Here is a 25,871-nt window from a genome sequence, read left to right on the forward strand (position 1 = left end):
GCGGCGTTACATGGGAGCGACGAGTCACTCCCATCACCGCCCGCGCGGCTGCATTCTGGACTAACTGGAGCCTCCGAGTGCTCCTCAAGGGGAGCCCCATGTAGAGAGCATTGCAGTAGTCCAGGCGGGAGGTGACAAGAGCGTGGGTAACTGTGCGCAAGGCGTCCCGGTCCAGAAAAGGCCGCAACTGGTGAACCAGTAGATGTAGAATTTGAACCTTAACACTTAAATGAACTGTGAGATGAGCAGGAAATATATCTGATAAATAAATTTGATGAATAAAAAGTGATCAGGGCTGGTCTCAGTTATTTTATTATTTACCCATCCCTTTGCATGAGTCAATATTTTTGCTCTGAAGACAGAAAGCCTTTCCATTTTGTACTATATAAGCGATTTTGATATATATATCCCTATCACTGACATTAGGCTAAAATAAGATCTTTGTTATAAACTATTATTTGCACACTTTTGTACATGCAATTGGCCCAAGGCCTATGTGGAATTTACTAGTGAGACAACAATATGTTACTCATAAAGAGTAAGCAAAACTTCAGTCATCTTTGAAAAGTCAATATAAATAACACAATCCTCTGCAAAAAAAAATTCAGTTTTCAGTAACCAAAGATCTGGCTTAACAGCTTTCCTGAGTGCTTTCAAACTTAATGCATAACTAATTCTGATGTTATGCACACATGCTCTTTCATAATTCCTATTCAGACACCCCCTAAATAGCTTGGATACATCTGCTAAGGCTTCCAAAGATATGTGTTATCTTTGGAAGCCTTAGCAGATGTATCCAAGCTATTTAGGGGGCGTCTGAATAGGAATTATGAAAGAGCATGTGTGCATAACATCAGAATTGTGTTAGCATCTCCCCATAAGACAAGTTAGACCTGGGTTAGCATGACCACAGACAATTAATTATATATCAGTTCTACCTGACTTCTTGTAATCTTCCATAATTATCTGGGTTGATGGTCTGGTGATATAAGTTTTGGACTTCACAGAAGATTGTCCTGATCAAGTAAAACAAGTATCTTAAGTTGCCATTGTGATCTTGTGCACTATGCATGATTAATCACACAGGGCACTTTCATGATTTTAGAAAAGCTGTTATGGCAGCTTAAGAAAATTTGATTTGCAGAAGTCAACAAAACATTTTCTTTCTTCAGAAGGGTTACATTCTGTGGTCACCTTGTTTATTCAAGTGGGTGAAGAGACTATAGTTATTTAAACAGGCCCAATGATGAACAGGCCAGTATTTCAATTTCACCAAGAAAGCACCCAAGGAATGACTCACTAAGGCCAAACATACATGTCAAAGTCTGGCTGGGAAATGGCCAAGGTTATTAGTCATTCATGATGTCGCCCAACCCCAAAATTGACATTTTGCACCCAGAGAATAAGTTCATCCCCCTTTCTACCTCATCTGAATAGCAACGAAAGAGCAGGGACTGATCTGGTTCTAGGTTTATTTTAATTAATATCTTATGTAATTCATAAGAAACAACATAGAAGAAGAAAAAATGCATAAACATTTAATGAAACAAAAGCTCCACTCAAAATAAAACCACTGGGAACCACCGTGTAATGAAATGAGTCACACCAGGATGCGATGACTAAGTGGGAGACTAGGGAATTCCATTCCGTGTGCCAGCTTTTTAATGGGATCAATTGGCTTTCAACAGGTGATAGAAGATTCTTTCTCTTCCTCCCTCTGCCTTTCCTCAGTTCCAAGACAAATGCATTAAAAGGCAATTGTTGCTTTTAAACAAATACCCTGCAAAGCTTGATAATCACTGACAGGCTGGTTTCTAGGCGCCCCCGTAGTGTGTAGCAAGCCAGGAAATCCAAGCCAGCAGTAGTTGCCTTTGTTAACAAAGAGCTTACCAGTCGCAAAATTCCAAAACCGTGTGTCATGCAGAGAGATTTTCCAAAACACTGGATTCCACGCTGTCACTTATTCTTTTTCAGTTATGGCAACTGAGTTTCTACGGCCACCTTCTTATTTTCTCTTTAGTGTTTATTTTCAGATTATCTGCCCCCCAACCCCCATCCTAATTTCATAAGATTCATCTGGGATTCCCCTATTTTCCATCTGACATTTGCTGGCCATATTATAGAAATACTTGTACAAGCAGTCACAGACGTAAAGAGCTGCAATACAAAGGTAGAAATTCTCACAGAACATTCACAAAGCTACATTCATCAATGTTCACATTATTCTCCTTGCCAAAACTGCCAAAGCTTTATAATTTTGTTAGCCTCTCCTCCATAAAGGTCAGCTTTGTGAGGTAGTCCAGACAAGCAGCACACCCATAAGCACTAGGTCTAACTTTATTGTAAGGTAACATTGACAGAATCTTGCAAGTCTGAAAGTATTGCATTCTTTGAAAACATGAGTAAATTGGTAAACTAGAGAAATGCTGTTGACACAGTTTACTTAGACTTCAGCAAGGCATTTGACAAAGTAGACCACAGCCTACTTTTGGATAAGATAGAAAAATATGGAATAGACAGCATCAGCACCAGATGGATTTGTAATTGGCTGACCAATTATACTCAGCACGTAATCAGTGGAACTACATCTACATGGAGGGAAGTATGCAGTGGGGTACCTCAAAATTATCTTAGGTCCAGGATTCTTCAAAATCTTCATAAATAATTTAGATGAAGGGGTAGAAGGGGAACTCATCAAATTTGCAGAAGACACCAAGCTTGGTGAAATAGCCAATACATTAGAAGATAGGCTCAAGATTCAGAAGGATATTGACAGATTTGAACATTGGGTCCTATCCAACAAAATGCAATTCAGTGGTAAGAAAAGTAAAGTGTTATATCTAGGCAAGAAAAAAGCCAAATTCACATATATAGAATAGATGGTACCTGGCTCAACAGCAGTAACTATTAGAGGGATATAAGTGTCCTAGTGGACAACCACTTAAGTATGAGCCAGCAGTATACTGCAGCTGTGAAAGAAGCCAATGCAATCAGAGGCTGCATCAACAGAGAGTTAGTATTAAAATCACATAAGTACTAGTATTGCTTTATATTCCACTGGTAAGGCCACATTTAGAATACCCCATCCAGTTTTGGTCACCACAATACAAAAAAGATGATGAGACTCTAGAAAGAGTAATAAAGAGAGAAGAGCAACGAAGATGATTAAGGGATTGTAAGCTAAAGCATATAATGAACAACTGTAGGAACTGGGTATATCTAGTCTAACAGAAGGACGAGGGGTGATATGATAGCAATCTTTCAATATTTGAGGGTCTGTCACAGAGAAGTGGGAGTCAACCTAATCTTTAAAGCATCTGAGGCCTATCAGCCCTCTAAAGTTGTCCATCCATATTGTACAATATTGGGAGTATAATATCAATAAAATAGAACAATTGTAAATAGATGAAAATAAAAGTAACTATATGTTTCTACTGATTCAGGGCCCTGGGTACAATTGTACTACCTGCAACAATACCAGCCAGTGTAGAAAATTCACAGCTGCTAGATAATCATCACAAAGTCAAACTGTACCAGGTCAAAACAATCTTGGAGGCATGTCAGGAAGGATAGGCTACTGTGACTGAATGGATGAATTTTGACACTTTTCTGTAAGGCAATTCAGATTGTGCTGTTGTTGAAAACCAAATAATCCTGACATTGCTTTGGAACCCGATATCCTGCAGCACAGTACTTTCCTGGGAGAAAGAAAACTGAATGCTCCTTCACACAGCTTGGAATAATGCAGATTCCATCCCAATTATCTTTTTAATATTATTTTCATTTCTGCCACTGGTAGAAATTAAAACCTGTTCTATGAATTAAATTATAAAGTAAAAAAAAAAGCCATGTTATATTTCTTTACTATCAAGAGATTTTCCACTTGGTGAAAAACCTTAGGAAGATGATTTGATTCTTTTTGGGGAATGCAAGAGAGATGGGGACTTCAAAACTAAAAATAATCAAATAGTTTAGCAGAAAATAATCACAGAACATTGTTTATAAGTTCTAGGAAGATATCAAGTGAGGTGGAAAAAGTACCAAACCTGGAGGCTTTGTATTAGTATACCATTATTCTTTAGGTCTCATACAGCTTTCTACAGCCTCAATTCCATTAACTAAAAAAGGGATATGAGAGGATGGAAACTCTTTGGAAAGTAAATTGAAACCTAGGTTTTTTCAATGGGTTTTTTGGTGGAATAGTAATCTACAAGAAGAAGGAGATATTAAATTGTAAGGAGATTTGCCCACATTAATAAAGTAACAGAAGAACATCTGCAAACAAGATTCATCTTGGGGCCAATTCCCCTGCTCATGGAAACTAACTTAGGGATTTTCTCCTTTACTGAGTTGAAGTGATATCATTGCATCTTAAGAACTAGACAACTATCCCACCACAAATTCCGTTTTCCTTATTGCCAATCCCTACCCTGCTTCAACTGCCTCTCTTCCCAGTTAGTCATTTGATTTCTTGTAGAGGTGCATGGAAATACCCTTAAAGAAGGAATGCAAGAATCCTCAAATAAATATCAACTTAACCCCGGGAAGGAATAGAGGGTAAGAAATAAACTCAAGACAACATAGTCTTGATTCTGTTTGGTATAAGAAGACACAGAGAAAAACCAAATAAACAATCAAGCAGCAACATTGTCTTAATCAAGGAACTACCAAGGATAAAACAACAACCCCACCAATACCGACAGGGCAAGCTACTGCATATAAACAAAAAGTAAAGCCCACGCTCACTAGCACTAAAGATTATGACCTAGTTGGGTAAACTCAAAAGAAAACTCAAAGAGCACCAAAGATTCCAATGGCACAATAGATGAAAGGGATAAAAAAAACCCCAAACAACTTTAAGCATCATTTCAGACTGCATTCTCTTCAAGAGTTGTAGAAACTTAAGAATTCAAGTATTTATTTATTACATGCATTATCTGGCCTTTCCTAAAAAAGCTCAAGATCATTTATGTGGAAACCTCCCTTTATTTTATCCCCATTAAAAAAAATAGTGAGGTATGCTGGGCTGAGAGGGATGATTTGCCCCAAAGTACCCTGTGCTTCCATGCTAAGAGTGGCCTTCAACTTACATATTCCCAGTTTTACTCATCTACTTAACCACACCACTGCATATTACTAACATTCCTTACCCAGAAATTGTTGCTAGTCCTATCACCATCATTGCTTTGGGGAGTGGGTACATAAGGAACTCAAACACCACAAGGTTCATTTAAGTGAGTGCAATTTACATTCCACTTACTATGCATCATCCACAGATGGTGCAAAGCACACACATACTACATGTGGATTGCATACATTGGGTTTTTTTAAAACACAAGAGCTTTATTCAGATGCCGCTAAAGCACAAATTTGCAAACTCCCATTCCCCCAGAGTTCACTTCCTTCCACCATTTCCTGTGCCAGGTTTAGAATGACTGGGTCTTTTTATAAACTGCGTGCTGATCTCATTAATATGTAGTGTAGTCAAGCCAACATAGCGAAGGTCAGTTATTTTCATGGCCCAGGCTCAATGTATTGCAATTTAACACCTACACGACTTTCAGGTTGAGATCCAGATGATGCAGACAAGTGGCTTGACTTTCTCTCTAATTAGACAGGAAGGTTGGAAGTGATAGCCTAAACTGCTGATCTAAATTGTGAGAGTATTTTTGAATTGGAAGGCATGGGTACAAAATGAGAGTGGGGTATCTGTCATACCTTTCTGTCCAAAGCTGTGGAAGCTGTGTTTGATTGGGGAAGAAGAATAGTCTTGTGCTAGCTATGGAAATTAAAAACTTGGCTGGTTCCCTTAGCTCTGTCTCAAAATAACAATCTCAGGGAGCCTAAGATGTTGAGTAGATTAATTGCGTGAAGTTGAGAAGAAGCTTAACTCTCCTATTTCCAACATACTAATGAGTACCTCTCCCCCCTCCTCAGCTGCACACACTTAACAGTGCTGTGGCTTATGGTTACAGTTAGAACTTTGGAAAATATCTGAAAATAGGAGCCTTGTCACGCGCTACAACTTATACAAAGCACTTTTTCCCCCCCAAACCATTAAAGCAGTCACATCATATGCAGGGCTCATGCTGCTGCTTTGAAAGCTGCTTCTGGCTGTCTCCATTCCCCATGAGTCATCCAAGTGAAATGGAGAGATAAGGGAGCACACTTTCCTTTCCAACTGCTGGTGTGCTTTTCTTCTCTTTTTGCTATTTCCTTTTTATAAAAATGCAAGTCTTTTCCTAGAATCAACAATCAGGAAAATAACTGACAGCCTCACCAAGGAAGCTATGTAGCCCTCGCTCCAAGATCTTATGGCAGTGTTGTTATCCTTTGAGCTATTCATTAACATTATGTACAAAATATACAAGTTGAAGCCTGATTACAAACTTATGCATAAGTTCCCATAGATAAATCTACAATTTTTCTGTATATTTTTCTGTACATTTTTCTGTACATTTTTCTGTATTTGAATGCAGACCCAGTCTTCAGCTGCTGCATATGGGTTTCAAAGCCTTAACTCCAAAGTAAAGTGGACATTTGGAATTCCAAAATTCAAAGCCTTAACTCCAAAGTAAAGTGGACATTTGGAATTCCAAAATTAATCTGCAATCGTCGTAACCTACAATAAGATGTGAGCCTAGTAAAATAGTAATGAACAGAAAAAATAATATTGCATAAATGAAAGGGAACAACGTTCAGAAGAGCTGCTCTTTAGATCTGAATAGTTCCATTTGAAAGAGCAGTCTTCAAAACAAAGGAAATTGTGTATTTATTTGTCGGCCTGATATGCTATTCCAACCAAATACAACTCTGAGTGGTATTCACTTCATGATACTGTAATTAGATTACAGAATTAAGCCGAGCAAAGGAAAAACAACTACAACAAAAAGAAAATCATCTGACATACCAATCATGAATAAACTATTCAGCAAGCCAGTTTGGTGTAGTGGTTAAGGCACTAGACCAGAAACTAGGAGACTGGGAGTTTCAGCTTTTTAAAGCACAAAACCAGCTGGATGACTTTGGGCCAATCATTCTCTCTCAGCTCTAGGAAGAAGACAATGGAAAAATACTTCTGAAAATGTTGCCAAGAAAAATGCATGGACTTGTCCAAGCAGTTGCAAGAAATCAAAATTGATTGGAAAATACACAACACATATAAATTGCAGTGGCTGGGCCCTAGTCTTGACTTCCATTCTGCACTTCCTCCCTCTTTCCTCTCTTTAACAAATGTAGTCTTCACAATCTTAGTTTGTGCCGTGCCTTACTGTGAAAAAATATGACACGGTGTCAGAGTTGGAGCTTCTATTTATCTACTGCAGGGGTAGTCAACCTTGGCTCTTTTATGACTCGTGGACTTCAACTCCCAGAATTCCTGAGCTAGCAAAGCTGGCTCAGGAATTCTGGGAGTTGAAGTCCACGAGTCATAAAAGAGCCAAGGTTGACTACCCCTGATCTACTGGAAATGTAATATTGTCCTTCTAAGTATCAGTGTCCTTATTCCCGACTTATCCCCCTCTCCATTAATGATACAGGGGAATTTGTTCAAATTGGGAGCAGTGTTTTCACTTATACTTGGCTGCAATTGGGGCAGAAGACACTTCCAAGAAATGATAAGCTGCTCTCCTGTTACATTGTAACAGCTTTGAATACTCCAAAAGCATCAGTGGTCACTGTGAGAAATTAAGTACCAGACTAATGGATCTTGGCCTGATCCAACAGGACCAAAGATTTATATCATTTCCAAAACAGAAATGTACATAAAATAAAGGTCTATTTTATTACTTAAGGGTAGTAATATCACTGATTAACTCTTCTTAAATGCCCATAGTTTTTGTCATTCGATGGCTGATCATATGCATGTCTAACTAAATATTTAGTACATTTAATTATGAATACAGCATTTGCACTATACTTCTGATTTTGTTTTTTTCCAATGCAAAGCCATAGGTTCAACAAGAAGATTTTTTTTCCTCTTTGTACTGCAGTACTGGTAAAAGTGGAACGTTCTGAATATTGTTGAGCTCTGATTATCATCCTGCAGGAAATCTAGCTATGTGGTCAGTTAGAGTCAGCATCGACTTGATGACACATAATCAGTCAATCCATGATCATGGTGTTGACAACAATGGGTTGTCTGGATCTGCAAGATGGCAGACTTGTCATTCAGTTGAAGTGCTGCCTCAGGTTTTATACATGCATACAAAAGAGGAAGGCCTTCAACCCCTTAATGCAGCCCCAGTCATCTTGCAGATTTTGACCTCCTTGGAGAGGCTGCTGTTGGTAGGAACAAGAACACATGACCCATTTGCACATATATCTCAGTGAAAATTCATTTAAACTGATCTATCATCAAAGCAAATCAGCTATTGTTCTTAGTCACAATTCCATTTCTTTGTTCTAGTTTCCCAGTTTCTGATTAACAATCCCTTCTTCTGACTCATGCATAGCACATTAAAATTCTTGAAATAGTTCTACCTCAAAAGTCTCATTTGGGAGTAAAAGGTTCATTTGGGAGGAAATTCTTGCAAAGAGTTCCGTGAGGGATTACCATGTAAGTATACTACTGAATGTACAGTTTTAACATCCACCTCAGACTGCCATCTTCTATATGTGTTCTTACTACAATAACCCATTTTCTTTGGTAAGTGATGACAAATTGATGCATTCAGCCTTTGGAAAGACTGCCGTATATCATATGCTGTAAAATGAGATTACTAGTAACCCAATGTTTTCTTTCAGAATTACTTATCTGAGCTGGACAACCTGAAGAAGAATGGGGAAGTGATTCCAATATCCTCACAAACTGCATACAATGAACTTCCCTCAATAGACATTCCCTGCCACAGATTAGCACCCTTTGTGCACAACAACCGAAATCTGCCAAACTAAACATATGCCAATGTAATGCACCCCAGAGGTGCTGGAATTACTGTTTCCAAAATAACTGGCCAACATGGCTGACAGTGTTAGTTGGACTGTAGTATTTCCAAAACTGGTGGACACCAGATTGAGAAACAATAGCCTAACCTACCTCCCAGGGAGGACTCCAGGTTGTGGGTAGAATGTTTGTATTTGGGAGAAAGGAAGAAACAAACCTGAAAGGTATTGAGTCAGCTTTTGGTAGAATTTATTTCTGACTTTGACATGGAGCTAGAGTTTGCCAGGATGAGAAGGCTAGCAAGTGGTAGCATTCTAGCATATCTTGAAGAACCTCAAAACACAGTGGGCAGAATTAGTAATTGAGGCAGGAGTCACTATGAAAATCTCAAGACTCTAGGCTACACTAGAAAGTAAAAACTGAATGCAATAGCAAACTGTATACTTCCATTTGGTTATGGAAGTTGTGGATATGCTCATATACTGTAGTCATCAGTAACTGAACTCAACCTGAGGGAGTCTTTACCTTTATTTAGCTAACAAGTTGTGGGAGGCTGAGAGGACACCAAGGACAATTTCCACCTCTTAGAATTATAGAGCTGGAAGTGATCTATAAGGTCATCAAATCAGCAGGATTCCCTATACTAACTCCGATAGATGATCATTCAGATTCCAGTTGAAAATCACCAACCTCTTTGTTCAGGTTTAGTTGCTTGATACTAAAAATGGGGTACTAAGCTATCGTACTGCCTCACTATTTCTTCCTGACTGCCTTTGTGAAAAGAATTATAATAAAAGAGCTTCCTTATTGCTGGCCCTATTTTAATATTATTTTTAAGATTGGGTCCTTCAAGGCATGGTTTTCCTTAATCAGCCACATGAGAGAAAGAATGAAAAAAATGCCATACCTGGTGTCTTCTCTGTGAAGATGACTTTGGATTCTGCTGTAAAATTCTGGCCAGTTAAAATCATTTGCTGTCCACCATATACAAGGCAGGTGTCCATATCTTGTCTTTCAACCATTGGAAGTTCATGAGCAGAGCGTTGGGCTGTGGACAAAATGCAGACTGGAATTAAATTAAATCTTTTTTTAAAAATTGGGAAAATTCAGAAGTACCCACACGTTCTATTTTGTCAATATTGCCATTTCCTCACTACCAAAGAGCTTATTTGGAAGACTCTTTTTTTCTTTTTACGACCCTGTAATCCCTTTTATTGGGGTGGAGTTGGGGCAATTGAATGGATGCCCTTCCCGACACGACACCTACGTGGAGTTTGTAGCAGATATTTTTCTCTTTGCGCCCCGATAGAGAAACATCTGTTGCTGCCTAGGGTTGAACTCTCAACCTTCCAAGTGGGAGGCAAGCACCTTCACCTCTAAGCCATCATGCCATTCATCTGGGAGACTCAATTAAGGGCTTAAAAATAAAAGAGGAAATATATACTGGAATAATAATTAGGAACGGATTCCAGAACTATAGCTCTATTAGCCTTACTCCTTGTCTCTGACAAATAAGAACTCAGAACTGGAATCAACCCATGTTTCATTCCAAGCCAGTGACCGAAGATTCAATTGTACATATGTTACAATCATGAAATCTAAAATATGCCACCTGCAGAGTCAACTCCAATCAATAGACCTGAATTCTTTACAGTGAGCTAAAACATAACTTATTCCGAGATGGAACAGGACAACTTTTCAATCAGCTAAGTAGCTAGAACATACTGTATTTCATTGTGATAAGTGAAAGCAGAGGCATCTGAGACAGGGAGCTAAGTTGCAGAAAAAGGTATTGCAGGAAGTCCAATGGCTTATCTTTGTAAGGCACCTTTGATGTGTATTTAAAAGGTGTGAAGCATTCTATATAGCACTTTTGCATTTAATCCCTTTTGCCTTTGCAATAAAATCTTTCAAAAAGAACGAAATAATTGGAAAGAGGTAGAAAGAGACTGGATTCACAGATTCAAAGCAGCCAGGCAAATTTTGAATTTCAAATCCCTTATTACTTAAATTCACAGAACAACCAACAAAGACCCCTCTGTCACAACTTATTTAGACCAATCATTTGCCATAAGATAAGACACTCTGCTCACGAACGTTCCATCCATACCATAATAAAGATCCTAGCCGGACTGTTCTTTGCAGTAATGAAATTTTCTGAATTTTACCTATCATCAGATTAATATTTTTTCTTTCACCATTGAAACAGCTGGAAAAGATCAAATATTTTCTTTGGGCTGTTCCTAATTTCTCTCAAGCAGTTGTTTAGATTAAGTGACCTAGAAGTTCAAAATCTGAATTCAAACTTCTCCATTTTAATCTCATCCCTTCAATGACGGTCTCTTGAGAATTTTGCTAAACATCTTAATCTCCTTAACTTGTGCTTTATTTTGAATCATGGTTTGCTAACTAATTCATGCAGCCCTTCTGCTTAAAGATCAGCATTTTCTATCACTTCTACTTGAAATGAACAATAGCCATGGTTGCAAAGAATGTCTCCAAAATATGCCACAAGCAAAAATCCTTTTTAGAGATACCACCACTCGGCCTACAGTTTGTACACTGGTGCATAAAACCCTATGACAAAGTCTTCACAATTTCTTCATGTGAAAGTTTAATCATGCCAGGTTTTTAGAGGAAGTGACAGCAGTAGCNTTCTACTTGAAATGAACAATAGCCATGGTTGCAAAGAATGTCTCCAAAATATGCCACAAGCAAAAATCCTTTTTAGAGATACCACCACTCGGCCTACAGTTTGTACACTGGTGCATAAAACCCTATGACAAAGTCTTCACAATTTCTTCATGTGAAAGTTTAATCATGCCAGGTTTTTAGAGGAAGTGACAGCAGTAGCTTTCTAAATGATGAGCAGGAAATAAGAACTACATTATAAGAGGAGTAGATGTGCTAATCAATCAGCTTTCTGTGGCTACTAGAGAGTAGAGATGATGGAGAATATTGTTTAGGTATTTTTAATCAACGAAATGTATAAATTCTGGATAAAACTATGGATTGGAATATAACTAACTGTTTTAAAACATTTATTTAGATATAGTACCAGTAAAGGAGAATATTTGTAGCTCAGGGTTGAAATGAGGGGCCCTTGGTGCTCTCTCAGTTTAGTAAGTTTGCCCACTAGACTATAAACTGAGAGCAAACCCTACTCCTTACAAGCACTGATGATGATACCTAGTTTAGGTAATGAAATGTCTGCAAGTAAACAACCAAGCTCAGAGAGCACCAAGGACCCCCACATTTAGATAGTGTCTATGGAGATTCTCAATCATTCAGGTCATAGTTGTCCCAAAGGTGCTTTTTTTTCTCAAAAGGCAACTGTATTTTACCTTTTGAAAGAGCCACAGTGGTTAGAATGCAGTATTGCAGGCTAATTCTGCCGACTGCCAGCAGTTCGTTTCTCACCGGCTAAATGTTGACTCATCCTTCCATCCTTCCGAGGTCAGTAAAATGAGGACCCAGATTGTCGGGGACAATATGCTGTCTCTGTAAACCGCTTAGAGAGGGCTATAAAGCATTGTGAAGCGGTATATAAGTCCACGTGCTATTGCTATAGCTAGTTTCTTGTTTTTTTTCCTTTGAAAACGTTTTGCTTCTCATCCAAGAAGCTTCTTCAGTTCTAATTAACTGGTAGGGAATTCTTTAAATATTCATAGCTGAAAAAAGCATGCTAAAATGGTCTTTGGAGTTAAAATGCATAAAAAACACTTATTTCAAGAAGACACTATCAAGGGCATATCACAGAAGAAAATCTGTATACTGTAAATATGAATTTCCATATATTTGAAAAACAAGTGGGAATTGTCTTTAAAGTGAACCTTAAAAAACTGACACAGAAAGAAACTGGTTTTATGTTTTGAATGACTTCCATATCTAACCTAAAAGCTGATATTAAAGCTTGAATATATAAAACATAAAATAACAGCAGAATTCAGTTAGATCAGAACTATCTTTTGACAACAGGGCCATCTTTCTTAATATCTCAGACTGGGGTTTTTTGCCCAGTGCTGCTACCCCTTTAGGTACAGCCAGCAAGTTTACACTGGGAGAAGAGGTCTTTTGTTGGTTGTGTGTACTGTGATGCAGTCTGATGATCTCCAGTTATATTGGACAACCATCATATATAGTGTAAGTATTTTGACTCTGTTAACATAAGTTGGTCAACAGATCGGGATGACATCAGGTCTTTCGATTTCTTCCTGAATTTTTTTTTGCTGTGAGTCTATCAAACTTAACTTGTACAATCACAAAAAGATTCCCAAACTTAAATTTGGAACAAAGGTTTATTGCATAATGAAACTCAGTACACTTCTATTACCAAATGCATATATATTACATTTCAGAGAACTAGCAGAACATCTATTAATATTCAGTGGACTGCACCCATTCCCTGGATGATTAAAAATTAACCTCAAATTATAGTTCAGAAGTGATCACAGTAAATTTGTCAATGTGGGGCATGTTTCTTCTTCTCTCTTTAACCCAGGGTGCTTCATTCTTTATTATCCACACAGCTGGCCCACAAAGCTGCCAGTAGTTTATGCTGAGATTACTTTCACAGAAGTTGCTTATTTCTTCCACATGGTATGTATGATTAATCACTCTTTGTAAACAGTCACAGTCCTGATGAGTTCATAATTGGATTTACCACTAAACAGAAGATTTATGGTTCTGAAAATGTAAGGTTAAATGATATCTAAAACAAATTAAATAAATCCAGCCTCAATATTCAGAAGTTTAAATGCCATCTTGAGAATATTTTTATAGAGCTAATTCTGAGTTTAGAAAGTTCTGGAGAAAAGTTCAGTCTAGTTCCACTAATAGAGCTACCCCATGATCAAGGTTTCAAGTAAAGAAACAGATATTGTAATCACAGTAATGCACGTATTCTTTCATTCTACTAAGGCAGAGGTCCCCAAGCTTTTGGGCAGCAGGGTCTGGTTACGTGGAGAGAGGTTTTTCCGTGGATCGGAGGGGGCATGGTTTTGTGTGCTGCCTGCATGTTTGTTGCTTGTTTGTGTGGACCGCTTGCTGGCATGTCGTGGACTGGTACCGGTCTACGGACCAGGGGTTGAGGATGCCTGTACTAAGGTATTAATAAAGTTTTATTTAGCTTACTAATAAAAAAAAGATACCTAAAAGAAGTGTAAATGGCAAAGCAGGGACTTATGGTCAGCAGAAATCAAGTGTCTTCAAAGACCATTAAGAGACTGGACAACCATTTGTCCGATATGGTATAGGGTCTCGTGCTTAAGCAGGAAGTTGGACTAGAAGACCTCCAAGGTCCCTTCCAAATCTATTATTCTATATTCTATCTTTTACAAGTCTTTCTGTATTCAGTTTAACTACCTCTGGTTTTCAGAAAATGTATTCACTTTGTTTAGGGTCCAAAATAAGATTCTCAACTTGCAAATATTCTTATTCTTAGATTCAGGTTTGCTACAGAGATACAACTATCTTGTTGTGGGAAATATTTCAGTGAGGTATCTTTTACTTGCTCAGGCTAGACAGGGATGGTGTAGTCATAGTTTCCCTTGAAGGGGGAAATCCTTTCCTCAAAGCACATTAGAAAAATGTAGAATTACAAGAGTAAGCTGCAATAATTAATTGATAATAAATCTCACTCTTGTTGAAAGAAGCCAACCTGCCAATCAACCTACAAGTGCTTTTCTTTGTGTGCCTTCTGACAGATATTGGGTGGGTGATGACTGGAGAAAGAACATTTGTTACTGTGGAATTCCTTCTACAAGACTTGCTAGATGACTTTATTGTTATCTTTTCAGAATTAGGCAAATGACTTTCCCCCTAGGCTTTTAAAACTATTTTAAATTAATTTCCAACTTTAAAAACTGGTTGATCCAATGTCTATGTGTATTCAAATGCATGTTGTTTGATTAAAATGATCCTATACTCTTATAATGAACAAAAGTCTACAAATAAATGCATACCTTGTGTGTGTATGTGTGTGTACGTATGGCATACCAAGAAAATTATTAAAATATATTAAGTTTAATAAACTAAATCAGAATATTCTTATGGCTTTTAAACTATAAGAATATTCACAAGATAAAAGAAAGCAGCCTTATGACAACATACCAGGTATTCTCAGAAGTCTTATCAGTAAAATGATGTTGTTTTGACCAAATTAGATAATTGGTCTTATTCAATATTTCCCAACCTTTGTAACTTCCAGATGTGTAGACTTTCAGAATTTTTTGCAATGGCCATAGTATCTGAAGGATCCTAAGAGTTAAGCCACATCTGGAAGTTTTGGATGGCTTTCCATATATTCAGACAAGCTCCGTTCTACTTGAAGTTTGTTTCAGTGGAGATACTAAGAACTGAACCTGGAAATTCCTGTAGTCAAATATATATTCTATCATTGATTTATGGTCAATTTTTAAAGTGCAGATCTCTCAGAGGTGCTACTCTTAGGAAAACCAAAGCAATAGATGCTTATGTCATGGAGAGGGACCAATATCTTTAGAAAAGAAGCAGATATTTGATCCATCAAATAAAAGAAAAATTCCTTTATATCAAGTCATTATTTATGCCAGTGGTTCTCCACCCTGGGGGCCGCAATGTCATCACAGGGGTTCCACAAAGGCTTGAAGAAATGTTATGATTTAAATCTTGAGTTACGTCTTGGGGGTCTGTGGCCATGATCCGTAGCCATAAAAGGTACCTAAAGGGGGTCCGTGGTGAAGAAAAGGTTGAGAACCATTGATTTATGCTCTGCATGTAGGTCAGTATTCAGTATTCAGTACTCAGCAAGACTGAGGATGGACTGATGCAATTCCTTGGTCAGCCAATGTCACTAATTTGTTGTGCCCATCAGCCCTGACTCAGCAGGGAAAGCAAACAACGTGCAATATATAAACAGAAATGAAAATATTAAAAGCCAGTTTTAAACGTCTGTAATGCATAAAACATACTAATAATAAAATCATGAAAAAGGACCTGTTGGCTCTGTTATACCTAACCGCATTTTGGACAACAAATTTATTTATTCTTTTCTACACTGCCAATGCAAAGAGAAACGCCTTATATGAATCATAATTGTCCCTACGAATCAGGAGAGAGCAAACTTTCACTAGCTTCCAACTCACAGGAGGGGAAAAAAATTACCATGATTTACTCCAAATAATCTATGCTCTGGCACATGAACAGCCATACCAGCACGCTACATATACCTAAACTCAGTATTTTGGAGATATAAAAATATAGCAGAGTAGATAAAGACAGGAGAAAGAAGTAAGTACTGTAAGGGCAGAACAAAATGAAATTTGATTTAATATAATTTTAATTTATTTGCATTCCTAGTAGCTGACCCACTCTTATATAAAGAACATCTTTTGAAATTTGTTAAAAGCTGAACTTTATTAGAAAATAATAAACTATTAGGAACACAGAGATTTGCCTTAGATCAGGGTTAAGCAAGGACATAAATACTCCCATGGCCCATGGCCACCACCTTCAGCCTAATTCCAAACATTTTCCATAAGACAGCAGCAGCTTAAGACCCTGGTAACAAGTCACTGCTCATTTTCTGCAGTTTCCTTCTTGCAAAACAGAAAAGAGGATCTAAAAATAGGGCAAAAAGTGGAAGGAAAGGAAGTGTTAAGAGAAAGAATGGATAGCCCGATACAGTATATTTTTGTGGCTCTGTGTGCAGCAATTTTCTCCCACATCATGCACTCATTGTAGGATCTAGCTAAACACTGTATATCAAGGGTAAGCAACAGTGGCACTCTGAAGCTTAACAACAAATCCCAGTCAATGGTAGAGAATATTGAAAGTTGTAGTTCAGCAACATCTGGAGAATTACAGTTTGTCTTTCCTGATTATATCGATTGGCAAAGAGATTATATTATATTATGTGCGCTTTGCTTCTCTGATACTAATTAGAAAATGCAATAAATATACAAACAAAATGAGTGCATATTGGAGAAATGGCTGAAGAACTATGAGTAACAACACAGTTCAAAATAATAACACAGATTGGACAACTCTGTAGTTAAGTGGATAGTTAAGTAATAGTAATAGTAATAGTAATAGTAATAAAAGTCTTGAAGAGAAGGAAGAAGGGGCTGAAGCAAAGAAAGAGTAAGATATCTAGATAGGTTTGACTCCTGGTGATGGAGTGAGTAAATATGGTTTCTGATCTCCATTCAGCTATTCATTTTCCTCTCCTCCTTTTATTTCCCTCAATCTAACCAAGCATAATAAATGTTTCTTAGACAAAGTGGATGAGTTTCTGCTTGCTTACCATCCCACCGAGGAGTGTTTTCTCAGTGTTCAGGTTACATACCTGGATGATGATATAAATCTCTGTTCTTTGTTGATAAAATCAGTTCAATGTGAGGCTAATCATTACTAATGCTTACAAGATTTATTAGTCTCTTGGTTGATATTCTGTTTTTCCAGGGGTGCCTGACTCCAATATAGCAGGCAATGTTTCAAACCTGTATTGCAGATCTATATGTGTGTAAATATTTCTTTGAAATCATCTGATCTGTTAAACATTATTGTGAGGAAACTAACTTGTTTATGCTTTTGATTTGGGAATGCAGTCATCCAGGTGAACTTTTTTTTAAACCTAATATTCTATAAACCAGAAAAATAAAAACAAATAGTAGGAACACAGGAGGCCTGATGGTATATTAATCTCTTCCAATATTTCCGAATTTGGTGTCTTCCAAATGTGTTGGCCTGAAATTGCCACATTCAACCAGCAAGAATAGTCACTGCCAAGCTGGGTGGACAATGATTTTGTTGTAATAGCAATAGCACCTAGGCTTATATACCGCTTCACACTACTTTACAGCACTCTCTAAGTGGTTTACAGAATCAGCATATTGGCCCCAGCAATCTGGTCTTCATTTTACCGACCTTGGAAAGCTGGAAGTCTGGGTCAACCTTGAGTTGGTCAGGATCGAACTCCTGGCTGTGGGCAGAATTAGCCTGGAATACTAATGTCTAACCAATCCCCCTCCCCAAAATTGTAGGGCAGGTTTGAGAAGACTAGATCAGACCAATGTATATTTGAAAAGGGGTTATATGTGATAATTATATTGGTATAGACTGGTTCAAGGTAGTTAGCTGTCTTGATCCTTGGTAAATTCCTAGGCTTAGGAAACAGTAAAATGTAGACTTACAACTTCACATTGTTCCTTCTCTTCCCCTCAGGGGCTGGCACTTCATACAGCTATTACAATTTAAGAGCTCTGTGCATAATACCACTGAGTGTATCTAGTTGGGCTGTTTATTTTCAATAGCAACAGCAAGACAGTTTCTGCTAATGAAGCATTCACCATTATCATGTACTGCTAACTTTTCTCTCATTTTTATAGTCTAAAAACAATGAATTAATCATAGGCTGGATGGATGGCTTATCATTTCTAGAGAATAGTTAAAATTAGATGAGATATAAGCAGATCAGTATAAATAGAATGGATTCTTTCATTCCCTGTTTTGAAGAGCAGATATCTGTTCTAGCACATTTAAATCCAGTTGTTTAATCAAAATGTTTGAACATAAAATTTGCAAGTCTGTTTCGAAGCAATGATGGTTTTACCTAATTTTGAAAAGGTATGTGTGGTACTAAGTGTTCTCATCCTTCTTTCTTTTCCCTGCAACATTCACCTTCCCAAACAGCTCAAAGCAGTGTAAGATTTTTCTCAAATACTGCTGCTTTTATGTAACACTTCTTGACTGAGCTAGTGATTATGAAATATTGCAAATTTATACGGTCAATTTAGGAAATGCAATGTCTATGGAGAATCCAATGCTGCAGGGCATTTTTTTTTCTTTTGGGAAAAAAAACCCAGAGAGAAAAGCAAGAGTTTGGGCCATCCTGTTTTTTTTCTTAGTCTTTTTCCCCCCCATTGGGGAAGGACAAACACTAACTGAATTTCAGATGGCAAATAACAGTTGTCCCACCACAGATCTTTGGGTGCCAAGCTGTCCTATTGATTAATCATTCTCATTGTCATCAAATTCCTCCTTATTTCCTCTTGCCTGTGACAGCCCTTCAAATACTGAAGTATTGACAGCCCTTGAAGTATTAGAAGACTGCTATCATGTCTCCCCCAAGCCTTCTCTTCATTAGACGATTCAACTATTAGGGGAGGAACAGGATTATAAATCAGTCATGAGACTCATTGAATCGATAGTGCTTCAATGAAGTGGTCCTTATTTGTCCACACCTGCCTCTATTTGTTTGAATGAGTCACACTGGCTATGTAGCAGCACTACCAAAGTCAGCACCTACTCCAACTATTGAAAGTGGGGATAGAAGTGCCATTCTTACAGAATAACAGTACTATATAAAACAGACTCCAAAGTGGATTCTGGCTTCTATTTCTCTGCTTATCTTAGATTAGAAGGCATGTCTTCTAATCCAAATGCAGGAGAGGTAAAAGGAGAAGGGATTGTAATTTTAAAAGTAATGTTTGCTGATACATCAGAAATTAAAACTAGGATCTAGCTAGGTTTCCTAATAAGAAGATCCCTGCTGTATCAGGACAACATCCAAAAAACTTACAATTCTGTATCCAGCAATAGTTAACTAGATGCTTACACGAAATCTACAATATGGAAGCAACAGGCCTTCTTCCTGTGCTATTTCTCCCCCTTCCCACTCTCAACCTGCACCACTAATTATTCAAAGGCAATTACTCAACTTTTTACAACCTGCCATTTTCCACAACTTATGGCTTTAACTCCGAGAATTGCAGGCAAGCATAAAAAGCACCAGAATAAGCAAAACTAGATGGTTTCATATTTCAAGCAGAAATTGCAACAATAGGTGTGACAGTTGTTGTTGGCTGTGGCTCATGCACAGCACACTGAATAGGAGCTATGGCTCCCATGGTGGTAATCGCTCTAGGATAAGCTCAAGATAACTTTGCAATCTCTATCAGATTTTTCCTTCCTACTGTGTTTAAAGTGCGAACTCAAAGAGTTAGGAACTCGTAGGCCAACAAAAGCTCCAAGGCATTTAGAGCTCCTGTAGAAGATACGGAGTCCTTGACTTATGAACACAGTTGAGACCAGAATTTCCATTGCTCAGCATGGCAGTTGTTAAGTGAGTCACACTCAATTTTATAACCATTTTTGCCATGGTTGTTAAGTGAATCACTGCAGTTGTTAAGTGAACCATGCGGTCATTAAGCAAATCTGGTTTCCCCATTGAATTTGTTTGCCATATAAGCTGACCAGGAAAGTAGCCAGGACCCCAGGACACTGCAACCATCATAAATACCATTTCCCCCCGAAAATAAGACCGAGCCTTATATTAATTTGTGCTCCAAAAGACGCATTAAGGCTTATTTTCTGGTTAGGTCTTATTTTGGGGGAAATATGGTACTAAATGCATCTGTCTGGCTGACGATCTTAACTGGGGCTTATTTTGGGGGTAGGGCTTATACTACGAGCATCCTGAAACATATCATGCTAGGGCTTATTTTTCGGTTGGGTCTTGTTTTCAGGGAAACATGGTATATGCCTGTTATCAAGTGTCCAAATTTTGATTATATGACCTTGGGGGTGCTGTGACAATCGTAACTATGATGAACAGTTGTAAGTCACTTTTTTCAGTGCCACTGTTAACTTTGGATGATTAGTAAATGAATTGGTTGTAAGTCGAGGACCACCTGTATGGAGCTGAACTTATATGAACTCAGATTAATTTCTTTAATTTAAAAACAATATTTTAGTTCACAAAATTAGAAAAGCACACTGTAGAAAAAATATAAATGATTTTGGGAAAAGAGTTGATTATTTAATCAAGATGTCCTTTTATTTCTGAGTTATTAGAAAACCAGACTACCAATTTTTAAAACGTTTTTCACTTACCACCAATATCATGTGAATAAAAAACATTTATTATGCAAATATGTATTGCAAATAGATGTCAAAGGAGTTGTATTATTAAATTTCTGCACTTTGCTCACCTCTCCATATTTTTCCCTAGAATAACAATGTATTTCTGTTCCTGCTATAATAATTTTCCTCCTATGCAAACAACATTCATTTATGGAAAATAATTCCATTTGTATCTATACTATTGATTTTCATAATTCATAGTAAACAAGGCACCTAAGTTTGCTTGAGAGAGAGGCTTAATGGAAGAGTTATTCAAGTAACATGTATGTAACATGAATGTAATGGAAGGGAGGGAGGAAGGGAGGGAAGGAGGGAGGGAGGGAGGGAGGGAGGGAGGGAGGAAGGAAGGAAGGAAGGAAGGAAGGCTGGTTATTGATTTTGAGCAAAGTTACTGAAAATGGACAGCCCTCATAATGCCCCGCCTGAAAACAGCAGGCTGCTGAATCTCCTGAGAATCTTCAGAATAGTTCGTTGTTGCTCTTTCACTAGACCTTCTGTTGCCAATCTCCCAGTTGGCTTTCTTTGTTGCAGAAAGCCGCAGAAGGTTTGCCAAGATGAAAACATTATTTCCACTGCCCTTGCAAATGTACCACATATCATAAATGCAGGCTATCTCAATTTTATGGGAAACTTGGAGAAGGGGGGGGGAGAGAAATTAAACAGGGAAACTACCAAGGAAGTTGTTTCAAAAGAAGTGATTTAATCCAATTTCATCCAAACTAAGAAATGCCTTTGAAAATAAATAGAGAAATGTCAACATTAATCCCGTAAATCTTGAGAGAGGAATTAAAAAAAGGGGGGATAACTTTGCTCTGATAATATTTATAGTACCGAATATCTGCAGAAGGAAAGATAAGATCTAAAAGTCCTGCTAGTTCAGACCGCAGGGTTATTAAATGCACCATTCCCTTTCCACTGAGGTTACCAGATGCTGTGTTCCCAACATGTCATTCAAAGATTCAGGTGTGGTCCTCAGTAGAAATTAGGCAGTTTTGATTTACCCTAATTGAGAGCAGCTTTCCAGGCTTTCAGACTAAAGACTTGCTTAGGGGTGTCTGAGATGTTTTTGTAATCCTCCCTCATTGTTCGACTCAAGCAATGTTTCCCTTTTTGTTGCTTTGGTAACTGATCTTCTCCCTTTTCATCAAGGGTCATCTTTACTCTCTACAAATCATTGAGCATGCCAGTATTTCCATCTTGTTCAAACATTGTATTTTATCTTTCAGCTATTCAAGGAAAATGATTAGTGACTTATTTTCTTTCCCTCAATATTGCCACCAGATTGCTCTGAAAAACTACACACAAAAAATTCCTTTGGAAACATAATTCATCACAAATATCCAGCCGCAGGTAGATCTGCATCATCTGACTTAAAGCAACACCCTCTGATTTAAAAACAAAATGCTAAGCAAAATCTAATTGGGATAAAACCTGATTGATAGACCAAGGCTTTGGACTAGAATGGGAAGTTGAAAAAAGCTCACAGAACATGGCAGGAGTGAACAGATTCCATACTGAGACTATGAAGTGAACATGGATATTTTCATGTAATTGCTATGAGTTAATCTCAGATCAAGAGAGTGTTTACCTTTTTACTTCCCACATGCTGCAACTTCTTAGTACACTACTTTATAATCACCACACTTTTACAATCCTCACCCTTTCAATTATGAAGGAGCACATCCCTCAAGACTCATGATGAGGAATACGACATTTCTACTCAAATTGGTTCCTATTTCTCTGCAGCTGTTGATCTCCTTGGAGCTTTTAGATGCCTTATGGCTAGCAACCACCAACTCAAGGGACTACATTTACTGGGAGCAACTGATGAGCTGACTAACACTGCTATTTCAGTGAGCTTTCTCTAGGGATTGACAACTCCAATCCGAGTGATTTGCTAGTAATGAGAATCCCTGTTTGTAAAGGTATAAACCTTTACTGGTGGGAAATTGGAGAGCTCTATCTCTTTTTTGGTTCAAGGGATAATGTCCTCTTGACCTTACAATCATGCTCACATGACTCCCCATCCCCATTCATGAACTATGAGAATTGATAGTTTTAATAGGGTCTGCTACTTGTCTCTAGCAAGCTTGCTGTTTATTAAATCCACTCACAACAATGCTGTTAACTAAGAAACATCATCAATACATAAATGTAAGGAGAAAATGTGCAAATTTGTGAACAATTTTAAATTTGGATTAAGTGAAAGGCTGAAGTGATGTGTATAACATTTTAGAGGAGGGATTTTTAAGGTTGTAATTATCTGCTGATGAGAAGGTCAGAAGTCATATTTTATAACCTTTCTTCTTTCTTTTCCTTAGGCTTGTCTTTTACTTTATGTAAAATTCTTAAAAAACATAAATAATTTTTAAAAAAGAATGTCAGTCAAAGCACCAAGATGCATACTGAGAATATTAAACCATGTGTACTTTAGGGAATGCTTAGTCAATGAATTGTCCAAATGATCCAAGGTTGTAAATTAGGGTCTATGTTGTATGTGCGTGTTAAATGGTTAAATTTTTCACACAACTTACAATCAACAGGCAGAAACCCTGCATGGAAAGAGGCAACCCAACTTTGATACTATATGCAAACCATAAGCAGTAACACATTGCCATCAACACGCTTGAAGATCAACTTATCAGGATGCAACAGAAAAAGAACACAAAAGTATATGGACTTTGTCCTCATCCAAGAAAGCAAACCCCAATAATTGATAATAAAACTTTTCCAGATGCTTCAATTGCAAACCTAACATCATTTTAGAAGGATGCAACTCCAATACAAATGTGTCTTAGGGAAAGCATTTTGCTGTGATCAAAAACCACAGAGTAGGTCTTTCAAAGCCTCCTTTCTTAGGCAGTTTATTATTACAACAAGGCTTTGCACACTAATATGAGTCATACAACAAAAGATGTAAAAATGATACGTTATAACTATGAAATCCCCAAACCACTGAGAAAACTCAAGTTACTAACAAAAAAACACTACAGGATGAGAAAAAATAGTCATGAGGGTAAGTTCTCCAAAAATGACTAAGCCTCCTTTGAGGTGCTAGAATGGAGGCTGCACCACAGGTCTCGACTCATTGAAGGGCGAGGACCTGTAAATGTTTGTATCATCCTCCTACCTCAAGGGAAGATAAACTGGAATATTTAAGAAGAGGTTCGCCTGCAAGAAAGCCAAGGATATTCTCCCCATGGAAAACATGACGGGAGAGTACAATAGACTTCCTGTATTGTTTAGATACTATATGTTTAATGGAAATCCCTCTTCCCAACTCCCACCCCCTTTTTTTTCCTCTTGAATTGTGGCTTATCCCAAAGTCTTTTGGAATGCTACGTGGAATTATAAGATGCATTTCACAGTGAGAATTAGAAAACTCCCATTTTTTAGTATCAGGCAATCTTAGAGACATGCGCACAAAATCATACCGAGCCATCTGTTTTGGAAGAATGCTGATACACTTGGGCATTCTTTTATATGTCAATGAGTTTGCAACATCTCTCTGTTAATGGTGCGATATGAAGTTTATCTTCAAGTCATAAGACAGTCCCAGATAAATAAGTATGCGTAGCACAGGATCAAAGGCCAAGCCCTTACATTGATTAATTAAGGATTAAATGACAGGAAGTAAAGAGGGTGGTGTTTGCCTTTGGCAAGAGGTTAGCATGTTTTCCAGTTTTATAGGCAGTCCCTGAATTAAGAACAAATTATGTTCCCTAACTCTGTCTTTAACCCAACTTTGTATTTAACTCAGAACTTGTACAAGTAGTCCTTGACTTACAACAGTTCATTTAGTGACCGTTCAAAGTTACAATGGCACTGAAAAAAGTGAACTTATGACTTTTTTTTCACAGTTACGACTATTGAAGCATTCCCATGGTCACATAGCCAAAATTCGGATGCTTGGCCACTGGCATGTATAACGGTTGCAATATCCTGGGCTCATGTGATCACCTTTTGCAAATTTCTGACAAGCAAAGTCAATGGGGAAGACACAGCCACTTAACAACCATGTTAGCTAACTTAACAACTGCAGTGATTCATGTAACCGCCGTGGCAAGAAAGGTTGTAAAATCAAACTTCACTTAGCGACTGTCTCACTGAGCAATAAAAATTTGGGGGTCAGTCATGGTCGTAAGTCAAGGACTATCTGCACCTGTAACGGGCTGCCTGTTACAACAAATGGCAGATGGTATTCTCCCTCCTCAAATGGACAAAGTGCTGAAGCCATGCAAAGCTTTCATGAACCAGTGAAACTGCGTTTTTAACATACAGCCTGTTTTCCATGATTTTTAGCAATTCCTGAAAACATTGTATGGCTTCAATGCTTCATTGGCTCGAGAAAGAAGAAAGCAATCTGCCATTTTTAATAATAGGTAGACGATTTGTATCTAGGTGTTGTCCTTAAGTCAGATGTTCTTAACCCTGGACTCCCTGTATTTCAGTCCTGTAAAACAGCAGCCCCCAACCTTTTAGACACCAGGAACTGGTTCTGTGGAGGGTGGTTTTTCTGAGGACCAGAGGTGTGTGGGTTCAAGTGCTGCCTTGAATCCCGTGTGTGCATGGATGGGGGTTCAGATAGGGCTTGCGCAGACTGGTTCCCGGCAGACTGTAAACCGGTGCTGGGCCACGGCCCGGGGGTTGGGGACTTCTGCGGTAAAATTATGGGCTTCAGATACAATATTACTGAAAATAATAAAGTTACTAGAAAATTATGACTTACAGCATTCAATGGGATTGGATGCAACTTGCAAAGAAACTATCCGGCCACTGGATTCAGGGATGTGCACGCGGAACACCAATCGCACACGGGTGTTCTTTCGGCCAATATCTGTTTCTCCTTTCCGTAATTCAATGTCTGCATTCCTCAGCTTGAGAATTCCTGCACAGTCAATGCTATGAAACAAACAAATAACTGAATAATTCTTGTCCAGTGACACCAGTACTTTTACCCCAACTACATTTGCAAGCTAACCACTCCCCACACCTGAAATTAATGTCTCTTTTTGTTTCTCTGATTATGACTACAGATTTGGCTTGGCTTTTTTATGGAATTTCATCAAGGGGCTGGCTGATT

At 38.0% G+C, this 25,871-nt stretch overlaps 1 protein-coding gene across 1 annotated transcript in view; it reads right to left on the bottom strand.

Moving 5' to 3' along the window:
• The window catches only part of NFATC2 (nuclear factor of activated T cells 2), a 108,043-nt gene that overhangs the window by 35,413 nt on the left and 46,759 nt on the right, over positions 1-25,871 (bottom strand). The window contains exons 5-6 of the mRNA XM_015814368.1: positions 25,518-25,690; positions 9,792-9,932 (exon numbers count right to left, since the gene is read on the bottom strand). Of these exons, the coding sequence (XP_015669854.1) occupies positions 9,792-9,932; positions 25,518-25,690 (314 nt within the window). The remainder of the gene's footprint in view (positions 1-9,791; positions 9,933-25,517; positions 25,691-25,871) is intronic.

Source organism: Protobothrops mucrosquamatus, unplaced genomic scaffold (assembly GCF_001527695.2).
Source record: "Protobothrops mucrosquamatus isolate PMUCROS unplaced genomic scaffold, P.Mucros_1.0 scaffold244, whole genome shotgun sequence".
NCBI lineage: Eukaryota > Metazoa > Chordata > Lepidosauria > Squamata > Viperidae > Protobothrops > Protobothrops mucrosquamatus.